The sequence below is a fragment of the Syngnathus scovelli genome, chromosome 4 (assembly GCF_024217435.2).
Source record: "Syngnathus scovelli strain Florida chromosome 4, RoL_Ssco_1.2, whole genome shotgun sequence".
NCBI classification, from domain to species: Eukaryota; Metazoa; Chordata; class Actinopteri; order Syngnathiformes; family Syngnathidae; genus Syngnathus; species Syngnathus scovelli.
In genome coordinates, this window is record NC_090850.1 from 16,454,440 (window position 1) to 16,481,887 (window position 27,448).

At 43.9% G+C, this 27,448-nt stretch overlaps 2 protein-coding genes across 4 annotated transcripts; one reads left to right on the forward strand and one right to left on the reverse strand.

Annotated features, from left to right (window-relative positions):
* LOC125966626 (delta-like protein D) lies at positions 1-7,606 on the reverse strand. Its single transcript, XM_049716954.2, has 12 exons — positions 7,145-7,606; positions 6,683-6,991; positions 5,999-6,059; positions 5,262-5,519; positions 3,928-3,988; positions 3,708-3,838; positions 3,445-3,614; positions 3,143-3,359; positions 2,860-3,036; positions 2,031-2,769; positions 1,677-1,938; positions 1-1,543 (listed from the first exon to the last, which is right to left on the reverse strand). Exons 1-12 carry the CDS (start codon positions 7,196-7,198, stop codon positions 1,538-1,540), a joined length of 2,445 nt encoding a protein of 814 aa, XP_049572911.1. The 5' UTR covers positions 7,199-7,606; the 3' UTR covers positions 1-1,537.
* Positions 3,975-25,809, forward strand: fam120b (family with sequence similarity 120 member B). 3 transcript variants are annotated; one of them, XM_049716956.2, is made up of 16 exons: positions 3,975-4,014; positions 5,324-5,406; positions 13,674-13,793; positions 14,330-14,520; positions 14,622-14,755; positions 14,829-14,951; positions 15,496-15,687; positions 15,766-16,030; positions 16,116-16,299; positions 16,365-16,466; positions 16,790-16,962; positions 17,834-17,926; positions 20,057-20,263; positions 20,548-20,689; positions 22,857-23,106; positions 23,167-23,795. In XM_049716956.2, the coding sequence occupies exons 3-16, from the start codon at positions 13,676-13,678 to the stop codon at positions 23,195-23,197; spliced, it is 2,205 nt and encodes a 734-aa protein (XP_049572913.1). In that variant the 5' UTR covers positions 3,975-4,014; positions 5,324-5,406; positions 13,674-13,675; the 3' UTR covers positions 23,198-23,795. The 3 variants fall into 3 exon arrangements, 2 of the variants coding, with proteins under 2 accessions (XP_049572913.1, XP_049572912.1); XR_007480510.2 differs by lacking the exons at positions 3,975-4,014; positions 5,324-5,406 and adding exons at positions 13,028-13,433; positions 24,168-25,809 and having other exon boundaries at positions 23,167-23,255; XM_049716955.2 differs by lacking the exons at positions 3,975-4,014; positions 5,324-5,406 and adding an exon at positions 13,030-13,433.
* Positions 25,810-27,448: the final 1,639 nt, after the last annotated feature.

Genomic DNA, 27,448 nt, shown 5'->3' on the forward strand with positions numbered 1-27,448 from the left:
TACTAATATTTCCTCTTTTATTTTGGAAAAATATTTCACTGTTTACCAGTAATAAAAATGACAGGCTCTGTACATACAACTTTTCTTTTAAATACAACACAGTCACAGTGGTCTCAAGTGCCTAACAAAAACATACATACATGCATACATACATACATACATACATACATACATACATACATACATACATACATACATACATACATACATACATACATACATACATACATGCATACACATACTACATACATACATACATCAAATAAAAAAAACAATCAAACTTAAATTACAACACAAAATATCACACCAAATTGTAACACAAATAATAATTAAATTAAAACAACATCTTTGTTCCAATAATAAAAAATAAGATTAAAAACATAAATCGCATGATGCTAACCAACAATGAGCAAGCAAGGACGATGGTGGCTAAATGATGACTGGCTAGTGGCTAAAAGTTGAAAACACAGGTGACCTCATCTGCATACTTTCAAATCGCACGTCACGAACATATACCCCCGTAGTGCAAGGAGGTCTTGGCAGTTCAGACGACTCCTTCATAGTTTGACATAGTCACATGACAGCGCCAGAAGTTGTGACAAACAACTCTACAGTGGTAATAAAACATCCCATGAACTGTGTTTGATTACTTTCAGTGACTTTTTGCTTATAAGTTCTGCTTGTAATATTGATGAATAGTTTGCCAAAAACATTGCCCTGTGTATCCAAACCTTCAGGGTCAGGGGCCAGTATGGCCCAACAGGATCCATGTTGAATCAATTTGCAGTCACTACTCTTCAGTTCTGCTGAGAACCAGCTCAGCCAACAGAGCCTGTTAGTGCTGCAGACTTATACGATGTGAAGTCGGAGCACTTGTGTTCTTAAAAGAAAATTCTATTATCTTTTGTGAAGTTGGCTACAGCTAAGACTACTGCACCGTGGAAAGATTTCCACCCTTGCCATGTCCACACTGTCCTTTGTAGCGCTGCACAGAACATGCACTGTCATCCTTGACACTGTACTTTAATAATGAAAAGCTTAAGTTCTCAGTACTCCAACGGTACTACTCTATTCATTCAATCAGTACTCCACGGTACTACTATTTCTTCATCCGGGTCAACGCTCCCTTGTTTATCAAGAGCAAACATGTGGAGTCCACCTCAATGCCCATATTCTATCTGGAGCTCTTCCATCGTCTTTCAGCAAAAGTCACTGGATAGCATGAGTACTTAGTCCACCATTGTTTTAAATTTGAACAAGGCCTGCACTACTTTGGAAGCTTGGAAGATACTCTGTAGTGCTGAGCATCAAAGTATGAAGCCGACGTCCTCATCTGGAATCAGCATTGTCCAACATTCACTGACTCTACACTGGTTCAGTGGCACCTTGGCTCCAAGATCCTTGGGTAAATTCCAGGCAACAGCAGCAAACCGCAGGAGTAAAACCTCCCGGAGACAAGCTGAGCTGTACTGCTCAGGGTTAGCGAGGACCACCATTGTCCAGAGGGACCTGGTTGGAAATTGGTCCAGAAGGGGTATCATACCTAAAAGATGAATGACATTTTCACAAATGAGAAACATTTCATTGCAAAACCAGTCAATGGAAACGACTGTCTGGTTTTACTAAAGTTAATTTCAATGCCAGTATAAGTCAGTATGCAAGAAATTGCGTCTCACCTCTGTAGCGATTAAACACTCGTCTTTCTGGTCCGAGATGACGTACACAGACTGGTATTTGGTGTCTGTGGCGCACTGGTACTTGCTCTCACCACTGGCATTGCAGTGATATTCCACGTCACAGCTTGACTGGTACTTGACATCACTGGACGATTGGTATTTAAGATCACCGGCAGCATGTTGGTTCAGATCGTAGGACGACTGATACACGGTTTCGCTGCAGCTCGGTGACTCTTCCACTTGTTTCTCTTCTGAGGCGTCACTGCAGGACAAAGATGAAGGTACCGTATTTTAGGAATTGAAGTGTATTTGATTCATTTCTAAGCTTGATTTTGGAGTTTGACCACAACATACCTGTTTTGTCTCTTCCTGCATATTTCCTCAGTATCAAACTCTTCCAGCAGCTCACATTTCACTTCTGGTCCATCATGTTCTTCCTGGTTGCACAGTGACGCCTCCTCAGGCCGCAACTCATGTACAAGGTTGTACTCCACGCTAGAGTAGCGAGTCTTAAAGCCTTGCTTCTCCGATCCACCGAGTCCATTAAGCCCACCGATCCCACTCAGGCCAGCAAGTGAGCCAGCCAACTCGGAATGGTAATCTACCTTTTTGTTTGTGTTTTTAATGGACGTCGTCGCCACGGTGACCAGCTCCTTGTCACTGCGGAGGCAATTAGTGGTCATCAGGTTGTTCATGGTTTCGTGGCTGTCGCTTCGGACGCTGTCGCTGCGATGACTGTGCCTCTCCTGGAGCTTGACCCGAGCGTAGACCACTAACACTGAGCAACCGATGAGAATCACCAGAACTAGGAAGACGCCAGCGCACACAGCAGTCCAGGGGAAGCCGCTGTCATCATCATCGTCGTCATCGGCAAAGATTTCGCTTTCCAGTGAGGAATATCGTCTGTCCGGTCCATCCACCACTGGCTGACCCTTGGGAACTTCTGGTAAGAGGAACTGGCAGTTGTGCCCGCCGTAGCCTGGCACACAGGCACACACATAGCGGCCGCCACGTTCGTGGCAAGTGGCTCCATTGTGGCATGGATTGTGAGCACAGCGGGAGATGGGGGAACTGCAGTTTTTGCCCGTATAACCTGCACAAGAATCCAGTTTTAGGAATCTGCTTGTGTACATAGTATACTCGAAAACAACACAGGGAAGTCACTTTGAATATGGAATTATACCTGGAGGGCAGTTGCACGTGTAGCCATTGGCTCCCTCCTGGCATGTCCCACCATTCTGACAAGGTAAAGACAGACAATGTCCATGGAGGATGCTGCTACTGTCTTCACAGTTGCTACCAGAAAACCCTTCAGGACACTGACAGAGGTACGAGTTCACCAAATCCACACATTCTGCTCCTAAGAGGGAAAAGTAGGAAGAGGTCAGCATCAAAATCAGAAATTTCACTTGTCATTGGAGTTGGTAATGATGCTGGACTGACAAGCAAGTGAAGAAAATGCGTACCATTCAAGCAGGGGTTGGATGAGCAGTGGTCGATTTTTTTTTCACAGTTGAATCCAGCGTATCCCAAGGGGCACTGGCAGAAGTAGCCCCCCTCCGGGTTGTCAACACAGCGTCCGTCGTTGAAGCAAGGCCCATCCGCACAGCTACTGGCACTCAACTCACAGTTGTTGCCATAGAAACCAGGTAGGCAGGTGCACTTATAGCTATCATCTTGGTCCTATTTTAGAGAGAAGGTAAATGATTGCTTACTTTCTATTTTCGTTTTACGTTTTTATTGACAGCTGTCTTTTATTGCTACTTACAGAGCAGCTGCCGCCATTGCGACAGGGGTTTCCAGAACATTCATTGACTTCGATCTCGCAGCTTGCACCTGTATAGCCGGGCGGACAGGAGCAAGTGTAGCTACCCTGGCCAGTGTTGGTACACGTGGCACCATTGAGACACGGCTTGTGGTGTGTACAGTAGTTGAGATCTAGAAATAGCAATTAAACAAAAAAAGAGACATCAGATAACTTCAATCTTTTAGCATGAAGAGAAACTCAATGCACAAATTCAAGAAACTCACCCTGGTTGCAGAAGAGGCCACCCCATCCCTCCTGGCAGTTACACTGCCAGGGTTGTTGGCACGTACCATGGAGGCAGCCCGGGTAACGGATACAGTCATCACAGTAACGACCACTGAATCCCACACGGCACCTGGAACCCACCATGAATCAAATGCCGTTAGAAACAAAGCCAGGATAAACACACCCGAGTGTGAGTAATTTCACCATTTCACAACTTACTTGCATTCTCCGGGTTTCTCACAGAAGCCATGATCTTCATCACAGCCAGGAAGACAAATTGCTGCAGAGGAAAAACAAAAGAAAAAGGTGAGTAAAGGAAAATGGAGCCATCACCTCAGCCGCCTTATCTATTTGTTTGTTCTGTTTAGTTGCTTTCCTGCCATTTCCTTTACCTGCTCACCTGGCTCTTGTTCTTTCATTCTACATTTTGAGCCACTGATAGGAGGCCAATAAAAACGCAGCTGCCACAGTGCAAAACAGTCAAACAACAGGCGGAATTAGGGGTCAGGAGGCCATTCCTGATAAAAACTACTCACTGCAGAGTATTAGTTTAGAGTGTGCTGCACAATTTGCTGGACTGTTTACCTTCAGGACTTAGCCACTACGGTGGCTTTGGACCAAAGCCCCTCCCTCCTTTGGTGTCCAAAGGCACCATAGCAGCCAACAGGCCCTCTCTATTAACATGGTTGCTCTCCAACACAAAAGCATCCTACACAAAGACGCCTTTCTCCCTCTTGACTGTGAATCTGAAGTCTCTTTTTCTCACCCGTGCCCACCCCCACTCCCACTGACCACCACCTACACAACTGTACACCTATAGCGCCCTCTCCAATCTGTTTCACCCCCCTTCTCCCATCATTCTGTCCTATTTCTGCTACTTTTCCTCTCGCCTTCAGCATCCCTCCTTTCCTCCTCCCATCTCTCCTCTCACCCAGCCCCCCGTGCCCCCCACCCCCTTTCCAACCACCTCTCTCCCATGGCCAGCTGGTCTGTGTGGAGCTAACCACCAGACAGCTGCTCCATTGTCTCCTCGCACCGAGCAGCTGCCCCCTGAACAACAATACACAGCCCCGCTTGGCCAATCACCGGCTCGGGCCACAACAATGCAGGACCACCACTTGGCCAATCGGGGAGGAGTTTTGGGGGTGAGGAGGCCCCAGTGGTCTAATGGAAGGCACGCGGCGTGTGAATTACTGAGGAGCCACTGCGGCTCATTAGAATGGAGGCCTCTGGTGCTTGGGGATAACTAACTGACGCCTGTTGCACACGGGCTCTGCATTAGGACACAGAAGGGGGGGGGGGTCCTTGAACAGTAGCGACAGCCAAGTGACTGTTGGAGTATCTAACTTTATAAATGGCTAACGACTGGATGCCATTTGAAGCCATTATCATAGGTCAAGTTTTGAGGCATGATTGATGTATTTTGCATTCTTCTATCTACACAGACCACTCTTAGTGAATGTAAAGAGTAAGTATATTAGTAACAGGAGGAACATCATTGCACCAGTTAGATCCCATGCGGGCTGGATGTAAACAAAACAGAAGAGACTTACGTTCAGTGCAGTACTGTCCCTTCCAGCCAGAATTGCAAATGATCTCGCCACGCTCTCCACAGGTGAAGTGTCCAAAGGCATCGTCTCGGGGCCGACAGAACACGGAGCATCCCTCGCCATAATAATGCTCGTCACACAGGAAGCGGTAGGAATATCGTAGCTCCGTCCTCCCGGCTGTCTGCATGTCTTTGAACCATTCCTCTCCCACTGTCAAGTGACGCTGAGTGGTTATGCGGCTGATGAGGTGCTCTGGATTGTCTGTAAAAATCAACCACATAGCAACTCGTCGATTATTTGTTTTGTAACACGTTTTATTCTGTCACCTTTCAAAACACAACTTTTTTTTTTAAATGGCAGCACATCTATTTTACGCTGTGACCATTGCATTTTCCTTTATCACCACACTTCTGAGCTGTGGTCAGTTAGACATCATCAGTGATAAGATAGGACTTGCAGGTGACACCTGCCCAGAGTGTGTCCTTTATCTCACATGTTACAGCCACCTTTGTTTGCCTAACTAATGTAACGGAGTGAGTGTCATTATTATAATGCCCACTCTTAATTCTTTGTCCACTCTCCTTTGAACTCAGAATTCAGTTATTAATCCAGATATTGAATGACAAGTTATTCTTTCCAGCATCAATGAAAAAAACTGCCATTAAAGAAGAAAACATTGCCACAATTAGCCTGCTGGCGTGTCTTCAGGTTACACTGCTGCTTCGCTGGCTGTCACCCACCTGTTGCCAGGTCGTCCAGGGAGTCTGTGTGCAGAGCCTCAATGATCAGTGAAAATGTCCCCTGGGGTAGAAAAAAAAAGAAACAAGGAGAGTCAACAGCTGCTCAGCCTGCAGAGCCACGTGAAGTGGAGGGGGGGGGGGGGGGGGGTGCAATAGTGACGCCTCCCAATAAACTTCATAGCCTCATTGAACGGTCTTGATTAGGGGCCTAATAAGGCTCACGACTACCTGCTTCCCTTTCACGACCCTGCTACTATCGCACTAGGGCTCCGTCGTGAAGCAAACGAGGCGGAATTTCACGCTGCGCTGCCAATGATGTGCCAACTCGGAGGATGTTAAATTTCCCACCACGCCTGGCTGGAGAGAAGCATTTGGTGAAAACACCACCCGACCGAACCCCAACCCCCCCTGCGCCCGCGACACCCCCAACACCCCCTAGCCCACAAACACATACACACTACAATAGACCTTCTCACACACTGTTGACAAAGACCCTCACAATTTTGGGAGCATCTGCTGCGGTTTGCACCCTTTAGGACAAATGCGCTTCGATCGGATTTAAACGAAAGAAGAAATCGCTCTATTAGATTCACTACTGCGTGAATCCAAAACAATGGCAACAGTATTTATTTATTTTTTTAATGATTAAACCGGAGAAATCTCATTACTGTCTGAGTCACTCACCGGCCATGTGAAGCCGAAATTGAAGCGTATCGGATTGGTGAAGGTGTCCGCGTTGGTCTCGGGCACATGGAAGGAGTTGGAACCCAGAACTGGGGTCACCGCTCCGCCGTATGTGCAGGGGGGCTCAGGGGACACGTTGGCCTGGTAGTGCTTCAGACAAATCCGGAAGAACGTCTTGCACTCGCACTGCTGGTGGCCCGGCTGGCGAGCCGAACTGCCGGCGCCGAGGCAACAGTTGTTGTTCCCCGCCACCCCTTTCTTGTTTAGAAACTCCTGCAGCTTCAGCTCAAACACCCCCGAGCACAAAACCTAAAGTGAGAGGTAATATAAGAAACAAGCAGACAAACAATCATAAGGATGCTGTCATTTAGGCGCGGCAATAATAAAAACAATTACAGGAAAATCGGCGCGTAAAAACGCAGCCAATGCGCGCGATGCCGTTAAATCGTTGTTATACAATACCTGGCAGGTGAAAAAGGAGAGAGTGACAACCAAGGATAAACACAGGCGTCCCATTGTGTTGACAGCCCGTTCAAAACAATCGCTCAAAGCTCCACAGGTTGGTGCAGCTTGACTCAGAAAAACATGGAGAAAGTTTGGTGGGTTCTTCCTTAAGTCAGAATTCACTTTCCTTCTGATTGTCTTCTATTTTCCCATACGAGCCTCTGTTGTTTAGTTTAGTTTAGTTTTGTCAGTAAATAATCCACAACAGAATGATCCTTGAGGGAAATCCCTGCTTGAAATAATTCCATATAATCTTGCGCAAAGAAAGGTGGGCGTCCTTGTTGTTTCCTCCCTCTTGATTGATGAAATGCGGGTCCCAAGTGAGGAAAACAAGCCTTTCTTGGTCTCACCCGGGTTAACAGTGTGTGTGTCTGATGGCTCTACGCTCCTGTACAGGCTTTTATATCAGACCAGTGCGCACAGGGTAATAAGATGCAAATAAGCCCCTCTGCTCCTCTTTTCTCCCTCCCTCCACCACCACAAGTCCGCCCCGGGGCCATCACAAAAAGGGGGGTTGGGGGGTGCACACAACTTATTTCTAGGCCCACCCCCTCCTCGCTTTTCTCTTTTTCCTCAAAGGAACACACCAAATGGCTATAGAGAGCTGTTAAATGTACAACAACCTATCGCTTCCCCTCCTTATACCCCCATCCTCCTCCATTTACATTCCGGCAATTTTTTTTAAGACCACGAAACCATTGCGCACGGCTGAAGCGCGGAATGGGCCGATCGCGGACCCCGAATTGAGGTTACATTGTGCGTAAAGCCCGCCCGGTACACCCCCGAGGGACAAGCTCATAGTCCGCGTTCACCTCGGACCATCTGCCGGGCCACATTCCTACAGTGTAATCTCTGGCGCAGCTTTCACATGTTCACACTCCACAAGGCTTCTTCTAATGGTCTTATCTTTTCGTTTGTGGCCGCGCGATGCGCAACTTTACACCTTGTCAAGGTCATTTACCCCTCTGATTGATTCTGTCGGATTTTTACTCCGTTAACCAATAAACACCCGCCTAAATACGCTACCCAAACGTGCGCAAATACGCATCCAACAGGTAGGCAAGCCCTCCTCTGTGTTGGACTGCGTCTCTTTTGGTGCAGGCAGTAAAAAGAGACTTGGTGGTGTGTCACTCGCGTGGCTGTCATTAAGGGACTTTGAGGGGGAGAAAAGGGGAGCCGGGAGCGTGCGCGTGTAGCGTGCGCGTGTGTGTGTGTGCGTGTGTGTGTGTAGGGGGGCACATACAGGGAGTAAAGTTTTTCTCTTTGTGCTTTCAGCTGTATGGTAATTGGGCCAGCAGCACCTGCTCTCCCACAATAATACAACACCAGAGAGAGGGTCTGATCAGGTTTGATAATATCACCGTTTCTACATGCAACCACGTCACAGGATCCAATTCAAATCCCTGCACTGCATTTTTGGGGATACGCGTGTGTGCGTGTGCATGTTTCCTCAGAGAATTTGCACGTGTTTGCATGATGTTAATAAGAGCTTACGGCAGCCATTTATCACTGAATACTTCATTTAACGTGAGCTATGTGAAGCATCTAATCAGGTTTCCTTCACTTAATTGATTTATATCATATTGAACACATGACAAGTACGTATGTGTGCTTTTCAGTCAATAGTCTCTTTCGACTATGTATCATGAATTCTGTCTATAATGAACAATGATGTGAATTTTATTCACAGTGAGAAACTTATTTTTGAATTTTATTCACACTGTGAGAAACTTATTTTTTTGGGGCAGTTTTACATTGTTGTAGTGTTGTAGAACTCATTGCATGATACAAACCGTTGCGATGCTCTTATTTAACATGACTGAACATTACAATCTTTGTAAAAGCTGAATTTTTCATCATCATTGATCCGCTGTATTGAATCTTGTTAAGTAAGGATGACCGTACTTATTCCATTGTGACCCAAACACAAATGGAAAAAAGACGAAGCTACTTCACATTTAGTTCATGAAATATGTAAAAACTATATTTTTTTTTTACAGTAGCTCAACAATCGCTAGGCAATTAAACTAAATCTTAAATCAGTTAATAAAAATAAACTCAATCTCATCTTGTGCTTTTGGTGACAATGCAAAAAGGTATTAATAAAGTGACATCATTGTCATTTTTTAATGCATGATGCTGCAACTGATTCAAATGATCAGCTCACCAGTAAGATCTGAGGCTGAAATCTGTTTGGACAAAAAAAGTCCAATAATATTAAACTAGTAGCAGTACATCCAAGAAATAAGTTACATAATGAATTTATTAATATATCATAGAAAAACGATTCAGATTTGTAAATATAAGATTGTGTTTAGTGTTTAAGCCATCAGAGGAGACAGTGCTGGCCCTGATGGCTTACCAGTGCCTAATAAAATTAAGATTGACTAAAAAAATATATATATTTTTTCCGCCTCATGGTCTTAGTCCATTTCGGACCACACTCAAGCAGCCAAAAAGAGTTTCTTGCTCAAGGCAAATAAGCAATAACTCTGTGCTTCTAGTGTGCCCTTTCATGCGACTTCAGGGGCCTTTAACCTTGAGCTTTAACACCATTATCCTTGGCTGACATGGTGCTTCCATTGCAGATACCAGTGTGTGTTTAGCTATGACGCTGATTTCATTTAACTAGTCGATTTTGGCCTGCGGCATTGTGGAGCGCCTCAAAGGGTTACAAAGCTCCTATGTGGCGTGTCGTCAAATCCCCCTTCGGAGGGAGGCCTTTTTATTATTTCACCTCATCGCGACTATCGGAGGTGCCCTGTGCACCTCTCCCTCTGCCTGCGTATGCCATCAGTCATGCATCACCATGACGTGGCACACATTTTGCAATTAGGCTTGCAAAGCGTGACTGGGACGTATGGCGAGTTGGAAAGTATTGACCCCCCCAAACTCGCCCCTTCCTCCCCACCCTCCAACTCCTGCGCTTACACGACCACGCTTCTCCACTTTCAGTTCCCGCATGGAGATTCTGAAGTTCTGTACTTGGAGCTCCACCCACTTCTCTCCCTATCACGCGCGTGCACGTGCGCGAGTTAGTGAAATTGTTTAACTGGATATCGATTGTTTAACTGGAGTGCTTTGCACATTATTGTCCCATGTGTGCGCGTGTAGCTGCGTGTGCTCGCGCGCGCGCGCGCGCGTGTGTGCGTGGAGCAGGGGGCTCTGTGACACGCACCAATACAACAAAGGAAGAGGTCTCGCGCCCCGCCGCCCATTCATCCCTTTCTCTGGCCAAGTAATTCCCATTGATTCTTATTTAAGGACGAGTCGCGAGCCCCTCGGGGGGGAAACTGTGTGATTTGTGAAGGGTCGCAAGGACAAGACACGCCCCTCCTCGAGCCCGGCCATCTGCTCCCCCAAACACCACAACACCAACTACCAAATGGCACCCCCCCACACCCCCCTCCACTCATCTCTATACAAATAATTCCTCTCTTTCAACTCACCTATCCAAACCAGTGTTTACTGTCTCATCTATTTTATTTTATTCCACTTTGATTGAATGCATTCTGAATAGGAAGCAACCGGTTGCATGTTGGGCAGATCACAGTGGAGGCATGCAGTGGTTATGGGGTGGCCATATGGCCTGTGAGTGTGTGTGCATGTGTGTGTCAATGTGTGTGTGTGCGTGCCAAGAAATGGATGGATGGCTGTCGTGGGAAACCCTGCATCATCGCCATCACACACACTGTTGCACATCGCATGGCAGCCTGCAGAAATCAAAGTAAAGGCATTATCACATGACCATGGTGATGATGGACTGTGACTCACTTGAATTGTGTTACATATTTTTTAATGGGTGGGCTTGATAGATAAGCTCACAAAACCTACCCTCAACAGCCCCATTCACTATATCAATCCAAAAATGTAATTGTGGAAAAAAAATTGTTGGAACTGTCGAAGTGACCATTTGAAAATTTAAACACTGGTAGATATTTATAGAAATAGTGTTGCATATTGATATTTGTTTCCTATTTATTGTGAGAAATCATGACAGTTGTCAGTGTCGTCACATGATGACTATCATTAATTCTTGATAATGACATAATTATAATGTAATTAAAGGTAATTTGAGAAAATTAGTTATTTCAGAAATGTAAATCAAACTGACAGCCCTTTTCATTAATCAGTAGCCAGGAAATAGCTCTCAGTTTTCAAAAAAACAGTGACTCGTAAAAACACACTTGTAATCCCCCTTTATTTTTTTAAGATGCAGAGACCCCCACAGCTGCCCAATAGGAATGTACCAACACTGTTTGTTTGCCTGAATATACAACAGGATTCTGAGGCTCATCAAATCACGTGGACATTTTTGTTTTTGGCGATGACGTTATTTACCTCACTTATAATTAAATGAGTGGGTCTGATTGGATGTAACCAAAGGCCTAATATACAAGTTTGGCGTTTTTGTTTTGGATTGTGTATGACCACACCAAGTGTACATTCATCTGCTTTGAACGATGGTTTACTACTCAATGATTGAATTTACAACCCTCACGAGACACCGTTTCACAGTTTAGTCTCGGATATGTTTGATTTGAATCCAAAACAAGCCAAAAACAAACAAAGCCCCCTGCATTGGGAACAAATCGCACACTCTCTTGCTCCCTGAGATCCCTGCCTTGCGGCCCCCTGGGGGTCCTTGGCCTTTAGTTTGAGAACTAGTGGCCTCCAGCAGCAGGATTAGCCAGGCCAGCTGCCCAGAGAGACCCCAGGCCTCGGACGCTGACACAAGGCCTGACCCCAGGGTGGCTACTATCAGGGACCCTGAGGGGGATTTTGGACAGCTCTCGGTGTGTATGTATGTGCGTCGTTCATTGAGTTGGACAACTGTTGAGCCAGCGCAGATTTGGGCAGCGGTAGTCTTTGTGTGTGCGTGCTTGTATGGTCAATTCTTTCCGGGGGTTAACTGCTGATCCAGTACAAATGGGAGGTATGGGGGGAGGGGGGGGGGGGGGGGGGGGGGCTGTCGTGTGCTCCTGGAACATCTGCCTCTGTTTCTCCTGAGTCAAGCTATGGTCAGGAGTGGAGGGGGAGCACACAGAGGGGGGAGGGAAGGGGAGCTGAGTGGAGGCAATGAAAGAGGAGAAAAGGAAGAGTCTGTAGAAGCTGTAGGAGGAGAATGATGACAAGATCCAATGAGAGCTGGCAGTCCGCTTGCTATATACACCCCCTTCCACTAGTACTTGTGTTCACCTCACACTCCGTCCATGTGCATCGACTGCTTGTCCACTCACATTATCCAAAACTGAGTCTTGATAGGAAAGGAGATCCGTGGTATCCAATATGGAGGAATTGGGACAAACTGAAAATTCTCATTTGTCGTTTGGTGAAACAGTTCTATTTTCAGCAATGATGACTGAAAAATTAGAACTGAAGATGAGTTGAAACCTGTCCTGATCTCCAGCATCTCTTCTGACCCCCTCATGATCTTTTGTCTTGTATTGTTAAAAGTCCAAAACTATGACTGTTTCCCTCGGTTGTGGGAATTCTGCACAATATTTATGTGTCTTGTAGTTTGCAAGTCAGATTCTTAACCAGACAAAAGTGCAACTTCAGCTATGATTGACACAAAAATATTTTCATGATAAGGCAGCATGGCTGTAACTTTTGAGGGCACACACGGGGGGCAGATTTATAACTGTGCTCCGCCTTCCTTGAAGATCAGTTGACTGTGAGAGGTGGATTGCCCTCCTCGTCCACTGAGCATCTGGCTGGGGGACGACAGATGCTGACAGCTGGACTGACAGCCAGCATATGCCGCTTTCTTTATTTCTTCCAAGCTCAGACAATAGAATGGAGAGGGCGGGGGGTGTATTGTATGGAAGGTAGACCTAATAGCTTGTGACTTCAGAAAAGAGCCTCTATTCTCCTGGAGAGCAATTAGTCTGCCTCTGATCCCAGCCTGTGGAGTTTATGGGTGGACCGAGGCCACGAGACCACAATGGTCCATTCATATTCATGCAACCTTGAGAAGTTTATACCATTCAAATGTAATCTATTGTATCAGCAGCTATTCTCTTTTATATTAAGTTTGTATGTTTGGATCTGCATGGTGTTTTATCAGTGAATTGGCATCACAGATTCAGTCAGATCACCCAGTTTCAACAGAGCCAGTGTAGCAGCGTGCGCCAAGCACGTGCGCTTTGTTTTGTAGCCCCGTGACGTCACATGTGCGACGCAGGAAGTGGGAGCGTATCAAAACAAACAGGACGAGCTGCTGGATAATACGAAATATTCTCAAGTAAGTAGTCTGCAAAACGTGTTTTAAAATAGTAGCGGTGACATCATACCATATAGCCTAAGGTAGTTTAAAACTATGAGGACGGTGGCTGTATCTTAACTAATAAAACTTGCTGATGGAAGTCAAGCTAATCCTTAGCCTCTAAAAGAGGCGAATGTCAACAAGCATTTCATTCTGACAATGTCAAGCAATAGATCCCTTGCTACCAAATGAATGCTTTGGTCTGGTCCTTGCTTGTAGAAATGGGGGTAAAGGGTCTCCAATATTTCATGGAGCGCTGCTGTCCAGAATCCTGCGTGACTGTCAACCTGAGAGAGCTGGCCAGACAACATGTTTCCAAAACGACCATCACCTCTTCCAGTTGAGTGCATCTAAAATTTAAGGCTTGTGTTTATTTGCAGGGCGCTCTTAGAGTTTGGACACATATGCGAAAATGCACATGTTCAAGATTGTTCAGCATTTCGTCCAATTGATTAACAAAACACGCCCAAAGTATTATTCCCTACATTCGTGGTATAAAATAACGTTGACATGCTTTGCGGAAGTCACTTCATGAAAAAAAATGCATGTTCAATTGCATGTGTCCGAAAGCTGCATCGAAGCTTGCTGCACCACTTGAACCGGGCCTTGCTGAAGGGCACTCTAAGAATAGCTACAAAGCAAACAAGCATCTCACCAACAACTAGATACGATTTGAAAGTATAGTAAATTCTCATAAGGTAATGACTTTTTACCTAGACAAAATGTCTCATATGTTTTTTTGTAAAAATTAAGATTTTCCTTGAAAAAATAGGAATGTATTCTCCTAACATTACCAAAATAAATTCTCTAATAAATGTGACTTTATTAATGGTAACATTACAACTTACGTTCATTTCTATTTCCATTTCTTTCAGGTCCCACACTGGTTGTGGATGGCATGGCCTGCCTGCGCCACTGGTACTTGTGCAAAAACTGGGTATGTGGGGGTCAGTGGAAGGAGTACATGAGCATCCTTCAGAGATGGGTGGAGACGTTCACCTCTGCAGGAATCCATCTTGTCTTCTTCTTCGATGGCATGGTTGAGGAGAAGAAAAGACATGAGTGGGTGCGGAACACAACCTTACAGTATTGTTACTTATAATCTGTGATGTCTGCTAGAATATATCCCCGTTCAACGTGGGGTTCAAAACGATTATCTGATTACAGGTGAAGCGGCGACGAAGAGTGAATGGGGAGGTGTCTCAAATATTCCGTTACATTAAATCAAATGGAGTGCAACCAGGCAAAGATCTTTTCAGTCTGCCCTCTGGCTTGGCAACATTCACACGTTTTGCCCTCAGGTTTGCAATGTGGGATTCTAATATGATAATATTAATTACATTATTGATTCAGTTGTTTTTTTTTTTGTGGCAGGTCATTAGGTCAGGATGTATTTTGCTCAGTGCAAGAGGCTGACTATGAGATTGCCTGTTACGCCCGTCGCCATGGGTGCATGGGCATTTTGGGACAGGACTCAGATTTCATCATATTTGACAGGTTGGTTCACTTGAAGCTGTTAATGGTTAGTCACATTTAATGTCATGTATTCATAACAACACATATTTTAACATGAAATTCTAAACCTCGGTTACTGATGTGTCAAAATGTTCCCACACCTAAGTGTAATGAAAATGTGTTGTCCTTTTTTTATATGCAAATACTTTTCCAATTATCACATGTGAAAAGTGTTTCTTTGTTGTTCAGATAAAAGAAGAAGAGAGGCAGAAAAACCTAAAAACATTTGGAGAAACGTGTTTAATTCAACGACGTAGAGTTGAATGAATTTGAAAAGAAGCCAGCTTTCAAACCACCTCATTCCAAACACACACAAATTTCTAGTTAGAATAATGAGAAAAACATGGCGTGCGACTTACAAGATTTTGTCCAGCCTTGCACAAATATGCCTTGAGTTTGGCTTTTTTGCATCTTAACTATCTATGGTCACAGATTCACCCTGTGTGTCACTCAAATTGGCTGTAGAAAAATGAAAATATTGATAAGACGCCAGATTTTGAGTATATCATTTCTGTTCTTTCTCCAGCGTTCCTTACTTATCAGTGGCAAAACTGCATTTAGGCCGCCTCACCACTGTCCTATACGACCGAGAGATGCTTTGCCAAGCCATCGGACTGAATGTTTCTCAGTTACCGCTACTGGCTTGTCTCCTCGGTAATGACGTGGTGCCGCAGGAGCGTATGCAGACGATCAGGAACGATGCGATGGCAGCATACAGGTGTGAGGCGCATTGTCTGTCTAACCATCATCATAGAAATATGAATATGTAAAACATGTAACATCTACGTTTTCTTAGGAAGCCACATGGCACAGCCCACTGCGGTGCTCCTCAGGGGCAGATGGTGTTGGCTGTATCCCAGTTTGTCAGCTCTTTGTGGGGCAAGGAGGAGGAAGAGACTCATCTTATCCCTCAGACTCTGAAACTACCAGCTGCAGACAGAAGCCTCCTGGAAAAAGGAATTTGCTCCTATTTACTGACTGGGCCGGAAGTTCCTCAGCAGAATGCCCCACCTCTTATTACCGCTACCTTTGAGAAATATGTCAGTCCAGAAATATTAAAGGTACGTTCAGCGCCATATCTATGTTTGTCATCTAGAAACATTTAGCGGAGTTTCACCCATTTGTCTCTCTTTGGTTCTTCTGTAGGCTTGTAAAGAAAAACATGTATCGGCTGAGGGGTATGTGGTTTACAATGTCCTGTACGAAGGGGTGATTGAATGTAGTAATAGTCTGGAGGATGAGGAGGATTGCGAACTGTTGCCTCAGGCTGTTGTCTTCAAGTCCTCCAGACAACGCATCTACGGTTTGCTCCTACTCAACAGGCACAATGGTAAAATAGCACGCACAAGACACTCTCGCTTGTAAAGTGGCTCTCTAACCCTTGCGTGTTTTCAGACAGCACTGCGGAACCTCCAGCCGTCAGAGAGTGGTTTGTCTATCCAGGCAACCCTTTGAAGGAGCCCGATATGGTCCTCCCCGTGCCGATCTGCATCCCATGTACAGTACCTACAGTCCCCGTGAAAATATTTATGCCCTCAGCTAATACACTCTTTACAGGCCTTGTGGAGTGATTTCAGGATTTTGTTTCAAAAATACAGTTTGGAAAATAATTGAAAACCTGTAAAACCTTGTTTTATGTAGTACAACCAAAACACCCACCCCCACAAAGCAAAATAAATACAAAAATAATTAGTATTCAAGTGTGAGTTGTTTAATGATTTGTTCAACAGTCAGAGTTGTTCGCATGCAACATACCACATTCATTCACTGTTACAAAATCCCTAACCAAACCTAAATATTTTATCCCTCTGGTTTTGTAGGTGAACAGCCCAGTCTGGACTTGCTGTGGTTTGGTTCTGGTCCCGATGTTTCCGGCCTTCGTCTAATGAGTTTTTTGTCAATATTTGACTGCCAGGAGTTTGCCGAGTTGTACGGAGTGGTTGAAGACTTTCTTCTGGCTGCTCTTTGCCTGGTCACCTATATTGTCCTCCAGGTAGTACATAGTAGAAGATTTACACAATTTTAGAGCAGTAATCTCTTAAATTACTTGCATTTGTTGTTTTAAAGTAATTTGCTTTCACATCTGAATCCACACTTTTACAAAGCAGCAAGTGAAAATATTATATATCTGATCAACATGCTGGATTCATTCTGCTCTTTTGTCAACATGTGATGTGACGTTTAACATTTCTTGTTAATGGTGTGTTCTGTAGGGTTTTTTTTCTGTCTTGATGGCAGCCTTTATCACCCAGTGTGACCAGTTTAGCTATTGACACGTCAGCAACTGCTCTGATAACCACCCAAGAACTGTATTCTTTCAATTACCTCACCACATTGTTTCTTTATAACGGCTTTCAAGTGTTAGCTTTTTTTAATGTAGCATGACTATTACTATTTTTTACAACTTTGCCCTAACACCGATGAAATGGTTGCAAGATAGCGATCCTTAGATTTTTGGCACGACTGTCAGATGTTTGCGCTTGCGACAGTGCAAGAAGTAATTGAATAAAAAATAAAACAAACAGGCAAGCATCAAAACAGAAACGCAGCTTTGTCTGATAGATGGGCAGACAAGCAAACAACGGTGCCTGTTGTTGTCTGACGTCTGCAGCATTCACATTCGCTCACCACTCGACTGTTTAAATTGCTTCGGGGTTTGTTTGTTTTGAACACGCCACGCACACACACACAAACACACACACTGGCTGCCTCCTTGGCTGCATTCACGATTGTTGCTTTCCCTGTTGAGGTCAGACCAAACAAACAGACCCAGTCAGAAGTCACGCCGAGATGGGGTTAAATTTGGAAGTCATTTATCATAGGTAACCATATATTAAGCTATCTTCCGACTGTTCTCTTTGTAGGTACCATCAATGTGTTCAGAGGACGTGGATGCTTACCTGAGTCAGGCTGTGTGTCTGAGGCTCAAATCTCTGCAAGAGCTTCAACAGATCAAGGTCAGCAAAGTACTCGCTTATTACAACTAGCTCAATTCGTGATGCAATGAATGAGAACAATGGCCTCGTTTATACTTAGGAGTAAACATGCCTCCAGTCAGGGAAAATGAAAAGAAAAAAAAACATAAAGAAAACCCAAATAGGGTTATGAATGGGGATCTCGTCGAGAAAACAAACATCACAATTAGAAGTGGGCTTGTTATGTAAATGGAGTTGTTTCTATTTTTTTCCGTCACTTTAATCATGTCTGTGTCTGTCTGTCTAGACCAGTGGTTCTTAACCTTGTTGGAGGTACGAACCCCACTAGTTTCATATGCGCCTTCACCGAACCCCTCGTTAGTGAAAAATTATTATTTTTTTAAATTCAAGACATAGATGTTTTTTACTAATGCACAAAATGAGCTGTGCATGAACATCACCTTGTTCAAAGAACAAAATCAACACAATGCATGAACTCACAACAAATTACATACTGGCAAATCAGAAGCGACACGATAAAACAGGTTTGTTCGGACCTCCTCAGTGGGGGCTCTGTCGAACCCCTGAGACTGACTCACCGAACCCCTAGGGTTTGATCGAACCCAGGTTAAGAACCACTGGTCTAGACAGTTACGTACCAACAGTGCTTACATTGATGAAGTGCAGTTGCTCACCATAAACTATTTTAAGTGATACCTTTCAAAACTGAGTATGATCTTTGCATAGACGGAATCTTCAATCGGGCTTTTGTAATAAACTTGTTCAAATGTACCCAATGAGTATCGGTAACAAGTTTGAGCTTCCACCAGCTTGAAATTGCTGTCATTGGCTTAGTAGCAATGTGTCTTGTTGACTTTCTTCAAAAGCTCATGTAACATTTAAAATCTCATCATTTGTCCTCATTTGTTGTATACATAACAATTATTTAGTTGTTTCGAAAGTCTCCCCAGCGAGATAGCTTAATGTGTCTTGCCAGCTGTTCCTCAAACTAGTCATTGCCTTGTTGTTGACCCTTTTATTTGCACTGTCTAATTACCGTACTTATTTTGTGTTTTGCCTCTTGGTCTTTTTTTTTCTTTCTACGCAGTAATTAGGGTAGTGTCTTGTAGTTAATAGGTGATCTCTGGGAGAGGTTGGAGGCGCTTGGAGGGTGTAGGCCTGAAAATGACCAGTATAGATTTACCTGCACCAGCACGCACAGACAAAAATAATAGACTCGTATACGCTCATTGTAGCAGATTTGTGTGTGCTCTTATGTTTGTGTGTCCATCATTATGTCTTTGTTACACATTCTGCTTGGAAATGTTTATTTGGAGAAGTCACTATCATGTTGTGTGTGTTCACATGAATGTAAAATGAGACCGACCATTTGTGTTTGTTTTACGGAAAGAGGTTGTGGGTAGGTTTAGGGATGCCTTGGTTGTGTTGCAGCATTCCTCCCCATGGAGTTGCATGCTTGTGTGCGTGCGTGTGTGTCTGTGGGAGAGAGTGTTCTGGCGACACTCACCAGTCTGCCCTGGCTGACGCTCACCACATGGAGCTATTTACATCAAACACACACGCACATACGCACCTCAATGAACAGCTCATATACATGCTCACAGGCACATTTTTCTGTCCTTTGCCTTCTCATATTCTTTTTACTCTTTCAGTCTTCTTTGCCTTCTTTGTATCCGCTTGTTTGTGCGCTTCAGGCTTTTTGTGCATCTGTCCAGCGCTTCATTGTTTTCAGTGTGTGAGGCTGTGTTTGACTGGAAGCAGGTGACAGGCAGGCCTGCGCCAGCGTGTGAGTGCTGGTGTGTGCGTGTGAGCGCGTGTGTGTACATAATCGCCGTTATCAGTGCTATCTGCCAAGGGACAGGTGAGAGCGTGCAATGCACACACAGTGAACATCTGCCTGCTGTCATTGGCTTTTTGCTTCAATGATTATTAAAAGATAATGTTGGAACATAGAAAAGTGTTGCAAGCCACATTGCTTGGCTGGATTCCTAATGATATCTAATGCAACATGGGTGTTTTGCTGCCTAAGTAATTTTTCACCTCAAGTAAAGGCAGTTGATCAAACAAAGCATCAGGCATTTAATTAAAGATGGGATGTGTGTGTGAGCAAGCAGACATGATTGCCAACTTTCTTTTTTGTTTGTTTCTCAGCCGCCATTCCTCTGCAGCCGAGCAATCCAACTGGGCTCTCTCTACGTTCGAGGACTGGGCTACATGCTGGGAGCCAACTGTGCCAGCGGCTGCCCGCTGACCAACGCCGCCCTCATGCCTTGGCAAAGCTTCGATGGACAGTTGTTCCACTCAAAGTACCTGCTGGCACATAGCGGCACTGAGCAAATGGTGCTGCTGGACAATCATGTGAGTGCCGTTTCATTAGGTACACCTCCACAGTTTAACATGAGATTCAATGATGACCCAAAAATTAATTCCAGTTATTTAATTCAGATAACAATGTACTGCTTACATCATCATTCAAATGGATCATGATTATAAATACAACAAAAAACATTCAGCCCAAATTTACATATATATTTAAATGAATTTAATAAGGTTGTTCAGGTGCGTTCAATCGTGTCCACTGTGTTTTAGGGAAAATGATGTCACAAGTCAGGCTCATTTGTTATTGTCTGCTCTCCTTCCAGCCATCCAGTCTTGCCTTGTTTCTCCAGCTAAGAGAGAAACACGTAGAAGTTTGCAAGAAGAGAAACAGAGTCCTGCAGTCTCAACCGAAAGTTAGCATCCATGAGCAAAGTCAAAGTCCCTATTACAGAGACGAGAACACAGGTGACTAAGTGACATATTTTCTCTTCTGTCTTTTTATGGTCCCCCAATTTTCTCTTTCTGAAGCATGTTTGGACTTTTGTGGCTAATACTGATTAAAGGCCTTTCTTTTGTTTGAGAATAGTCTGAACAATGCACAACCATTGCATTTGAATCTGACCATCGATCAGTGGTTGTAGTTCTCTGGTCGTTCTCTGTGAACCACATTACCCAGAGGGCCGTGCTGTAACCATCTCCATGTGTGCTGTGGTCTTGATCACACACACGGCTGCAAGCACATGTGCACGCCCGAATCCAACACTTGCTTTGTCAGTACACTAGTAATGGCATGTTTCTGTTTATAGGCTGAGAGCACTCTATTTTAAGACACACAACAATGATTACAGGCTTCGCTCTCTGTCTCAAACCCCCCCATCAAGCCCCACTCGGCCATCGGCTCCCCTTTACCTCACTTGTTCCCATCCTTTCATCTTCTCTGTCCTTTCTTTACCTCCTTGTTTTCAGCAGCATTTTTACACCTCACCATCTTTTACCTTCTGTATGTATAATTAAAAGAAAACAGTTTTATGAACGACATGGGACAGTTTTAACCCCGCAAAATGATACAAACTGTTATTTTCCTCCCAATTGTTTATGACGCTGTATCTGTGCAGTGCTCAATGTTGAGTTGGTAGGTTTATCCGTTTTCAACAATAAGCTCAGGAACCTTTATTCTAATCCTGTCCCAAGTCCCGCCCCAAAATGCACTTAATGCCACCCACAACTCAAGTGAAGCTCAAATGAAACTGTAAGTGGGTAAATAAATGGAAAACTTCCACAGTTCTAATATAACTGTGACCCGTGTTGAGTTCACAAAAATTATTTCTAGGTGAATTCTTGAGGGCAACGGCAGTGGAGGTTTGTTTGTAATTCTCCTCTTTACAACATTGACGTGATTGGGCTCCTTGGTGCATTTCAAATAACTTCAATTTTTTGTCCAAAAGGTATTATTATGAATGAATAGACTTAAACTCTCCGCCACTTGGTGGTCAGTCATCGGGCACGAGTCAGCAGCAGCCTCGTGAAATATGAACCCGTCGTTTTTGTCCAACCCCTGTGACATTTGGTGAATGTTTTTTTTTTTTTTTAAAAAGCAGCAGCGTGTGCCAGGTTGGTTTACCCCAAACTGTCTGCTCTTTACTCAAGTCAAGCTCTGTGGGCCTCAGGAGGATGTTTCTGCTTGCACAAGATGGAGGGCTGTGCCCTCGCTATTCCCATCATTACTTCAGACGTGTGTGTGCATGCGTGTGCGTGAGAGTTGCGCTGGCGCTTTGTGGCGTCGTTGCAGCCCTTGCTTGGCTTGTGTTTGTAATCAGCCCCAATATTTAGTCTCCTCAGCAAAAATCTCTCTACATCCCAAATTACTCTTTGACCACAAATCTCTTGTTTATATGCCCTCCTCTTCTTTTGCCTACTAAGGACAAAATGACATCTAAATCGATAAAGTTGTTTTCAGAGTAACTACCACACATTTTGGGCATATTCACATATTTGGGGTCTCCTTTAATAGCCGTTGATAGTACCTTGGAGTCTTTCATCTACAATGTTTTCAAATGAGCCAAATATCCAAATATCAGTATCTAGCTTTTACATGTACAGCATGTACAAAATGGAAAAAAAAAATCCAAATTGTTCCTAAAGTTTCCAACGTTCCAAAAGATGATGTCAATTTCTTTGTACATTTCAACTGAGCAACCAGTTTGCTAAATCATAGGTCACTGATTTTTGTCACTGTCCCTCTTCTCATTCATTCTAAATGTGTCCATCCACACCAAACTATTCCCACCAGTTGGAAGCATAGAAATGTGAAGATTAAAGGCCTTTTTCACGCTGCACTTAGCAGAGCGCAGCGCATAGTTGCCGAACCCATTCATCGTCTATTTGCTGCGACAGTGTGGCGACGCCACGTTGTGTCATGCCATGTCAACACGCAAGGTGCATGTTTACCGTTGTGGTGCCACCCCTTAAATATTTTTTTTTTTTTTTTAAAATGCAGTTTCGCTGCGACACATCCAATAGAAGAGGAGCTAGCGAAGTGATTCCGTGCGTTGTTAGAGTTTATGCACACTTATCACATGATGAATTAAAAAAATGTGAGGCAATACACAAGTTTCTATACTTGTTCCATCAGACGGCGGTGACAACTGGAGACAGAGGAGCGAGACGTCATTCAGAGGATGGAGGAGGGAGAGTGGGCGGCGAAGTGGTGGAAACAGCAGAGCCAAACTACAGGAGAGACCTGCACACGGAGGAAGAGGAGGAGGCCAATATTCCTACTTTCATCCTCCCTCCGTGGATGAAGGCGCTCGGAACATCAGGCCAGAACAGACAAGGAGTAGTCGTCGTCGTTCCAGCAGGGGGCGATACCAGCTGGCTCCCAGGTAACATTGCTGGAGGTGTTTTAACGGAAGAATCATCTCATTTGGTATTCTTCCTCTCAGATGGTGTCAGCCTCCTGCTCCTGGAACGTAACTCAACCCTGACAGAGAGGAGCAGAGGATTAGAGTGCAGGACTTGAAGAGTAAAGAGGGTAGGAAAGAGCCGATGAAAGGAATGACACAATCAAGTTTCTCTGAGCAAACTGATTAGCTGTCAAGAATGTTTGCCTAAAGGATGCTGTATCTGAAAATAGGGGGATTACGCAGAAAGAATTGAGAGATTAACGACATTGAATTTTGTCATTTTGGAGAGGGTTTTTTTTTTTTTGGGAAGAAGAAACATGTCCAGTTGCTGCTGTTCAAATTTGTTGTGACTGAAGACAAAATAGAAAGTGTCAAGAAACAAACCGAGCCCTTTTTTTAATTTTTGAATAACAATTTTTAAAAGAAGCACTGAAAAGAGGATTGGTGTCAATTTCCATATCTAGAATATTATAATCTAGAAATACAGTAACTGTAAAATGTATCCTTGCAGGTGTGTTACAAAAATGGGTTTTGCACAAATGTGAGGCTTTGTTCCGTTTGTCGGCAATGATTGATCGGCGTGCTGCTTTTCCGTGATGGTCGGAACGGAACCCCATTGTTCTGTACTACAATAAGGCACACAGAATAAAACCCCGCCATGTGAAGTATGTAGGATTTAGTTTTGCTTTCACAGGAGCGGTCTGTGGGTGGGGCAGCATAGACGCCTACAAGTGAAGTGGCCATGTTTAGATACTAATCGGAAGAGGCAGGATGTATTCTGTGGTGAAGCAAATGAGAGAAGGCTGACTCAAGAAGAAGGGGGGAAAAGACAACAGAGGAAAGGAAATTTAGGGACGTCAGAGAGAGGTCAAGTATTAGGTTCGAGGAGAACCGTGGCAGAAAATGCAATGGAGGGACTACTAAGAATAGACAGAGCAACAACAAAACAGGAAAAGATGGAATAAAAGAGGCCAAGTTGGGAGACGGGAGAAAACTGACAGGTTTTCAGTTGATGGTCTGTTGTGTTGTTTCAACCACAGGAAACCCTGTTGGCTTCCTCTTTCTATATGTGTGTTCGTGGGTGTGGTTCCTCCAGCAGCGGGGGACACAAACACGCAGTCAAGCCCATTGGAGTCCTCCGGTCTGGGATTCGACTGTTTCCCCTCTTTCGGTGGCTATTCAATTAGCTGTCTACTATGTCAACACATTCTAAAGCGATTGGAGCCAAGACAACATCTTCTTGAATAAAAAGTGGCGTGAGAGGGAATTAAAGTATTATGACCATAAATGCATTTATGTCACACATATTTACAAACAGACTGTCACTCAAAATAGAGCAATACAACATGGTTGCGTTATTGTGTCTATGCTCATATTGGCAAATGTCTCAGTCATAGATGTCATTTTGGATTATTATACAGACACAATAGTGACACAAGCATCCAAAAATGGGTGGAGAAATTAAGTCACCTAATTTTAAAAGAGGTCTTTAGTTTAATTGATGAGATCTGATCTCTGCTATTGTATTGAATATACGTACATACATATAAGATCAATAAGTTGGCTTGTGATGGATTGTTGAAGGGTGTAACGAACGTTTCTTCTCTTACCTGTGACATTTTTACCCTCCATCATCCCTCCCTCCCTCTGTCCTCCCACTCTGTCTTTGAATGAATGCACTTTGACGAGTGGAACATATGCTGCTGGTTGTTCAATACCCTCCCTCTGAGCAAGAGCACATCTATGCGTGCGTGCGTGCGTGTATGTTTGTGTGTGAGAGAGAGAGAGAGAGAGAGATCGAGAGAGAGAGAATGCATGATGTGTGTGTGTGTGCATGTTCATTGAAACGTGCCTCCTGTTGCACATCGGCCATCTGTTCCTTGAATGGACTGATGGAGTTCTGCTGTAACCATGGCGATAGGCCATTCAGTCAAATGGCACCATCAAGCCACCCCTGGCTGTTCTGTGTGTTTGTGTGTATTTATGTTTATGTTCAGGAATGGAATTGACTGGCGGAGTGGAGGAATTCCCATGTGTTGCTGAAGACGTGTGGTGGGAGTTCTACTAGATTGTTTACCACTAACCCAGGCCACAAACATGATTCTTTGTGAAGAGAGACCATTCAGACATATTTTGTTTATTCAATTGATGATTTTGCCATAATAGAACTTTTGTTATTTATTTTTTTATTTTTTTTTTACCACAAATGCCTTAGCAATCTGACACATTTCGAGCTCTTTTGTAAGGCAGAGGGTAATTTTTTATTTATTATTTTTGACAGAATTTGTCGGTGGACTTACACAGGTTATTCATATTTTTATTCATGAGTTATTTTTGACATGTAAAAAAGTGCAATTTTAACACGATTGTGTTCACATTCTTCTCGATATAACCACTGTAGTTCCCTCATCAATTCAAACAGGAGTAAAATTTGTATTAGTACATTTAGTTGAATTAATTTTGCAATAATGTAACATACACACACAAACAGCATCAGTGCATCAGTGAAATGAATATTGAGTTTCAACTGTCTCAAATCACTGGCCTATTCAGCTGCACCCTCAGACCATTCAGCAACCCCACCCACACACACATACACACACCCTGCTCCACCCAGTGGTCCGGGGTCTGCTGGCCATATGTCAGCCCATCGCTAGTGAGACACCTCTCCCGAGACCCTGAGCCCTCTTTTGTGTGCGAGCATGTGTGCGTGCATGCATGCACTAATGTTTTTGCCATCTTTGCTCTCGATCCATCTCGAAACCACTGTCATCTACCAAGTGTTTGAGTGCAACTGACCGCACCACATCTGCATAGAGTCAATACTTGTCAATTGTCAAATAGGAGAAACAGTATTTACCGTTATTCACATTTAAACCTCCGGGGTCTTGCAGGGTATCCGTAATACAGTATGCCAAACATAAATTGCTCATGATAAGAAGATAAACTTAATTGAGAACGCGAGGAAGACTGACCAGCAAAGTGGAGACAGTGGAGTGTATATCTACATGAGTGTACCCTCTAAAAAATGAATATAGGGGAGAGGTGGAAATGTAAAAATCAGTACCCGGGAAAATCATAAAATACCCAAAAGTCAATTATCTAGCCTGGCACCTGGTTATACATAAATATATATATTTCAGGTGGGGGTGGGGGCACTGCGGGCCTCCGTCTAGATCCACCAGTGATCGACACCTATAGAGAATTTAGACTCTTGTCTAACCTGCATGTTAATTGGAATGCGGGCGGAAGCCAAAGAAACCAAAAATAAGAATGGAGAGAACATGCAAACCTCACACGAGAAGGCCGGAACCGCTCATCAAACCCGTCAGGCACACATACCAACCACTAAATCACATGGATGTGCTAATGTGTTCTTGATTTAATTGATTTGTCACGCCAAGAGAATGTTCCTGTGTTCCCTTGTGAGGAATATTTGGGACTGATTGGCTCATCTGGTCCTTGGCAGGCAGCGAGCGGCCCATTCCATACTGTGGTGTTTTGTTTTCAAGTCCTGTTATGATGTTGGTTTTAGGGCCTACCGAGCTAAATTCTTTCCCTTTTTGTCAGCCTTTCTCACCACTGTCTCCACTATCTGGCAACACAGACAGGCAGATCACACACAGATTTGTCCCAAAAGTGCACTTGGGTCATTATTTTATTGACATGTGATTTGCCGTTGAAAATTGAGTGACTTCTTCTTTTAAAGGCGGTAGTCAGCATATAAAACTACTTACCTCATCATGAAATTCAGGGGATATTTTATGGGCCTGTTTTGTAGATTTGAAAGCATTGGAAAATATGCAAGCTCTGTTGGAAATAAATTCATCACAATCACTTAAAATAACTACATGCATTATGACAAAAGTTTTAAAACATCATATCGACAAAAATATTCAGACACCTGACTATAGTATTTGACAGTATGTTTTTTTCTGTTTCTTTTTGCAGTTTGATAGACAGCCATGAGGCCCTGACCTCATGACTTTTTCTAATCCTCATTCCTTCCACACCTTTAATTTCACTTAAGCAGTCACTCCATCTTTGCTTTTTAGGGATGTTATGTCAACGGTGCCGCAGTGCGCACATGCACAAACATTTACCATTTGCCAGTGGCATCCTCACAGATGTCTCTAAGCTCTCACACTGTTGTAATGCTTCAAGGTGTGAAAGTGATCTACATTCTATTCTAGTAAGAGAATGTGGCTTTCGAAAAGAGTTTGACGGCCTCTTTTGTCAGAACCCAATAATGCCATGTATGTAAACATGAACATTTCTTACAGTACATATGCAAGTTAGCAAGACAACAGGCTATTCTAAC

Coding starts and splice junctions, on each gene's coding strand:
- LOC125966626 (XM_049716954.2), bottom strand. CDS start 7,198: ATGGGACGCCTGTGTTTATCCTTGGTTGTCACTCTCTCCTTTTTCACC. Junction 6,060..6,682: donor ATTTCGGCTTCACATGGCCG/GTGAGTGACTCA, acceptor TTTCTACCCCAG/GGGACATTTTCACTGATCAT. Junction 3,615..3,707: donor TGGCCTCTTCTGCAACCAGG/GTGAGTTTCTTG, acceptor TGCTATTTCTAG/ATCTCAACTACTGTACACAC.
- fam120b (XM_049716956.2), top strand. CDS start 13,676: ATGGGGGTAAAGGGTCTCCAATATTTCATGGAGCGCTGCTGTCCAGAA. Junction 14,952..15,495: donor GATTTCATCATATTTGACAG/GTTGGTTCACTT, acceptor TTCTTTCTCCAG/CGTTCCTTACTTATCAGTGG. Junction 16,467..16,789: donor CGTGCCGATCTGCATCCCAT/GTACAGTACCTA, acceptor CTGGTTTTGTAG/GTGAACAGCCCAGTCTGGAC.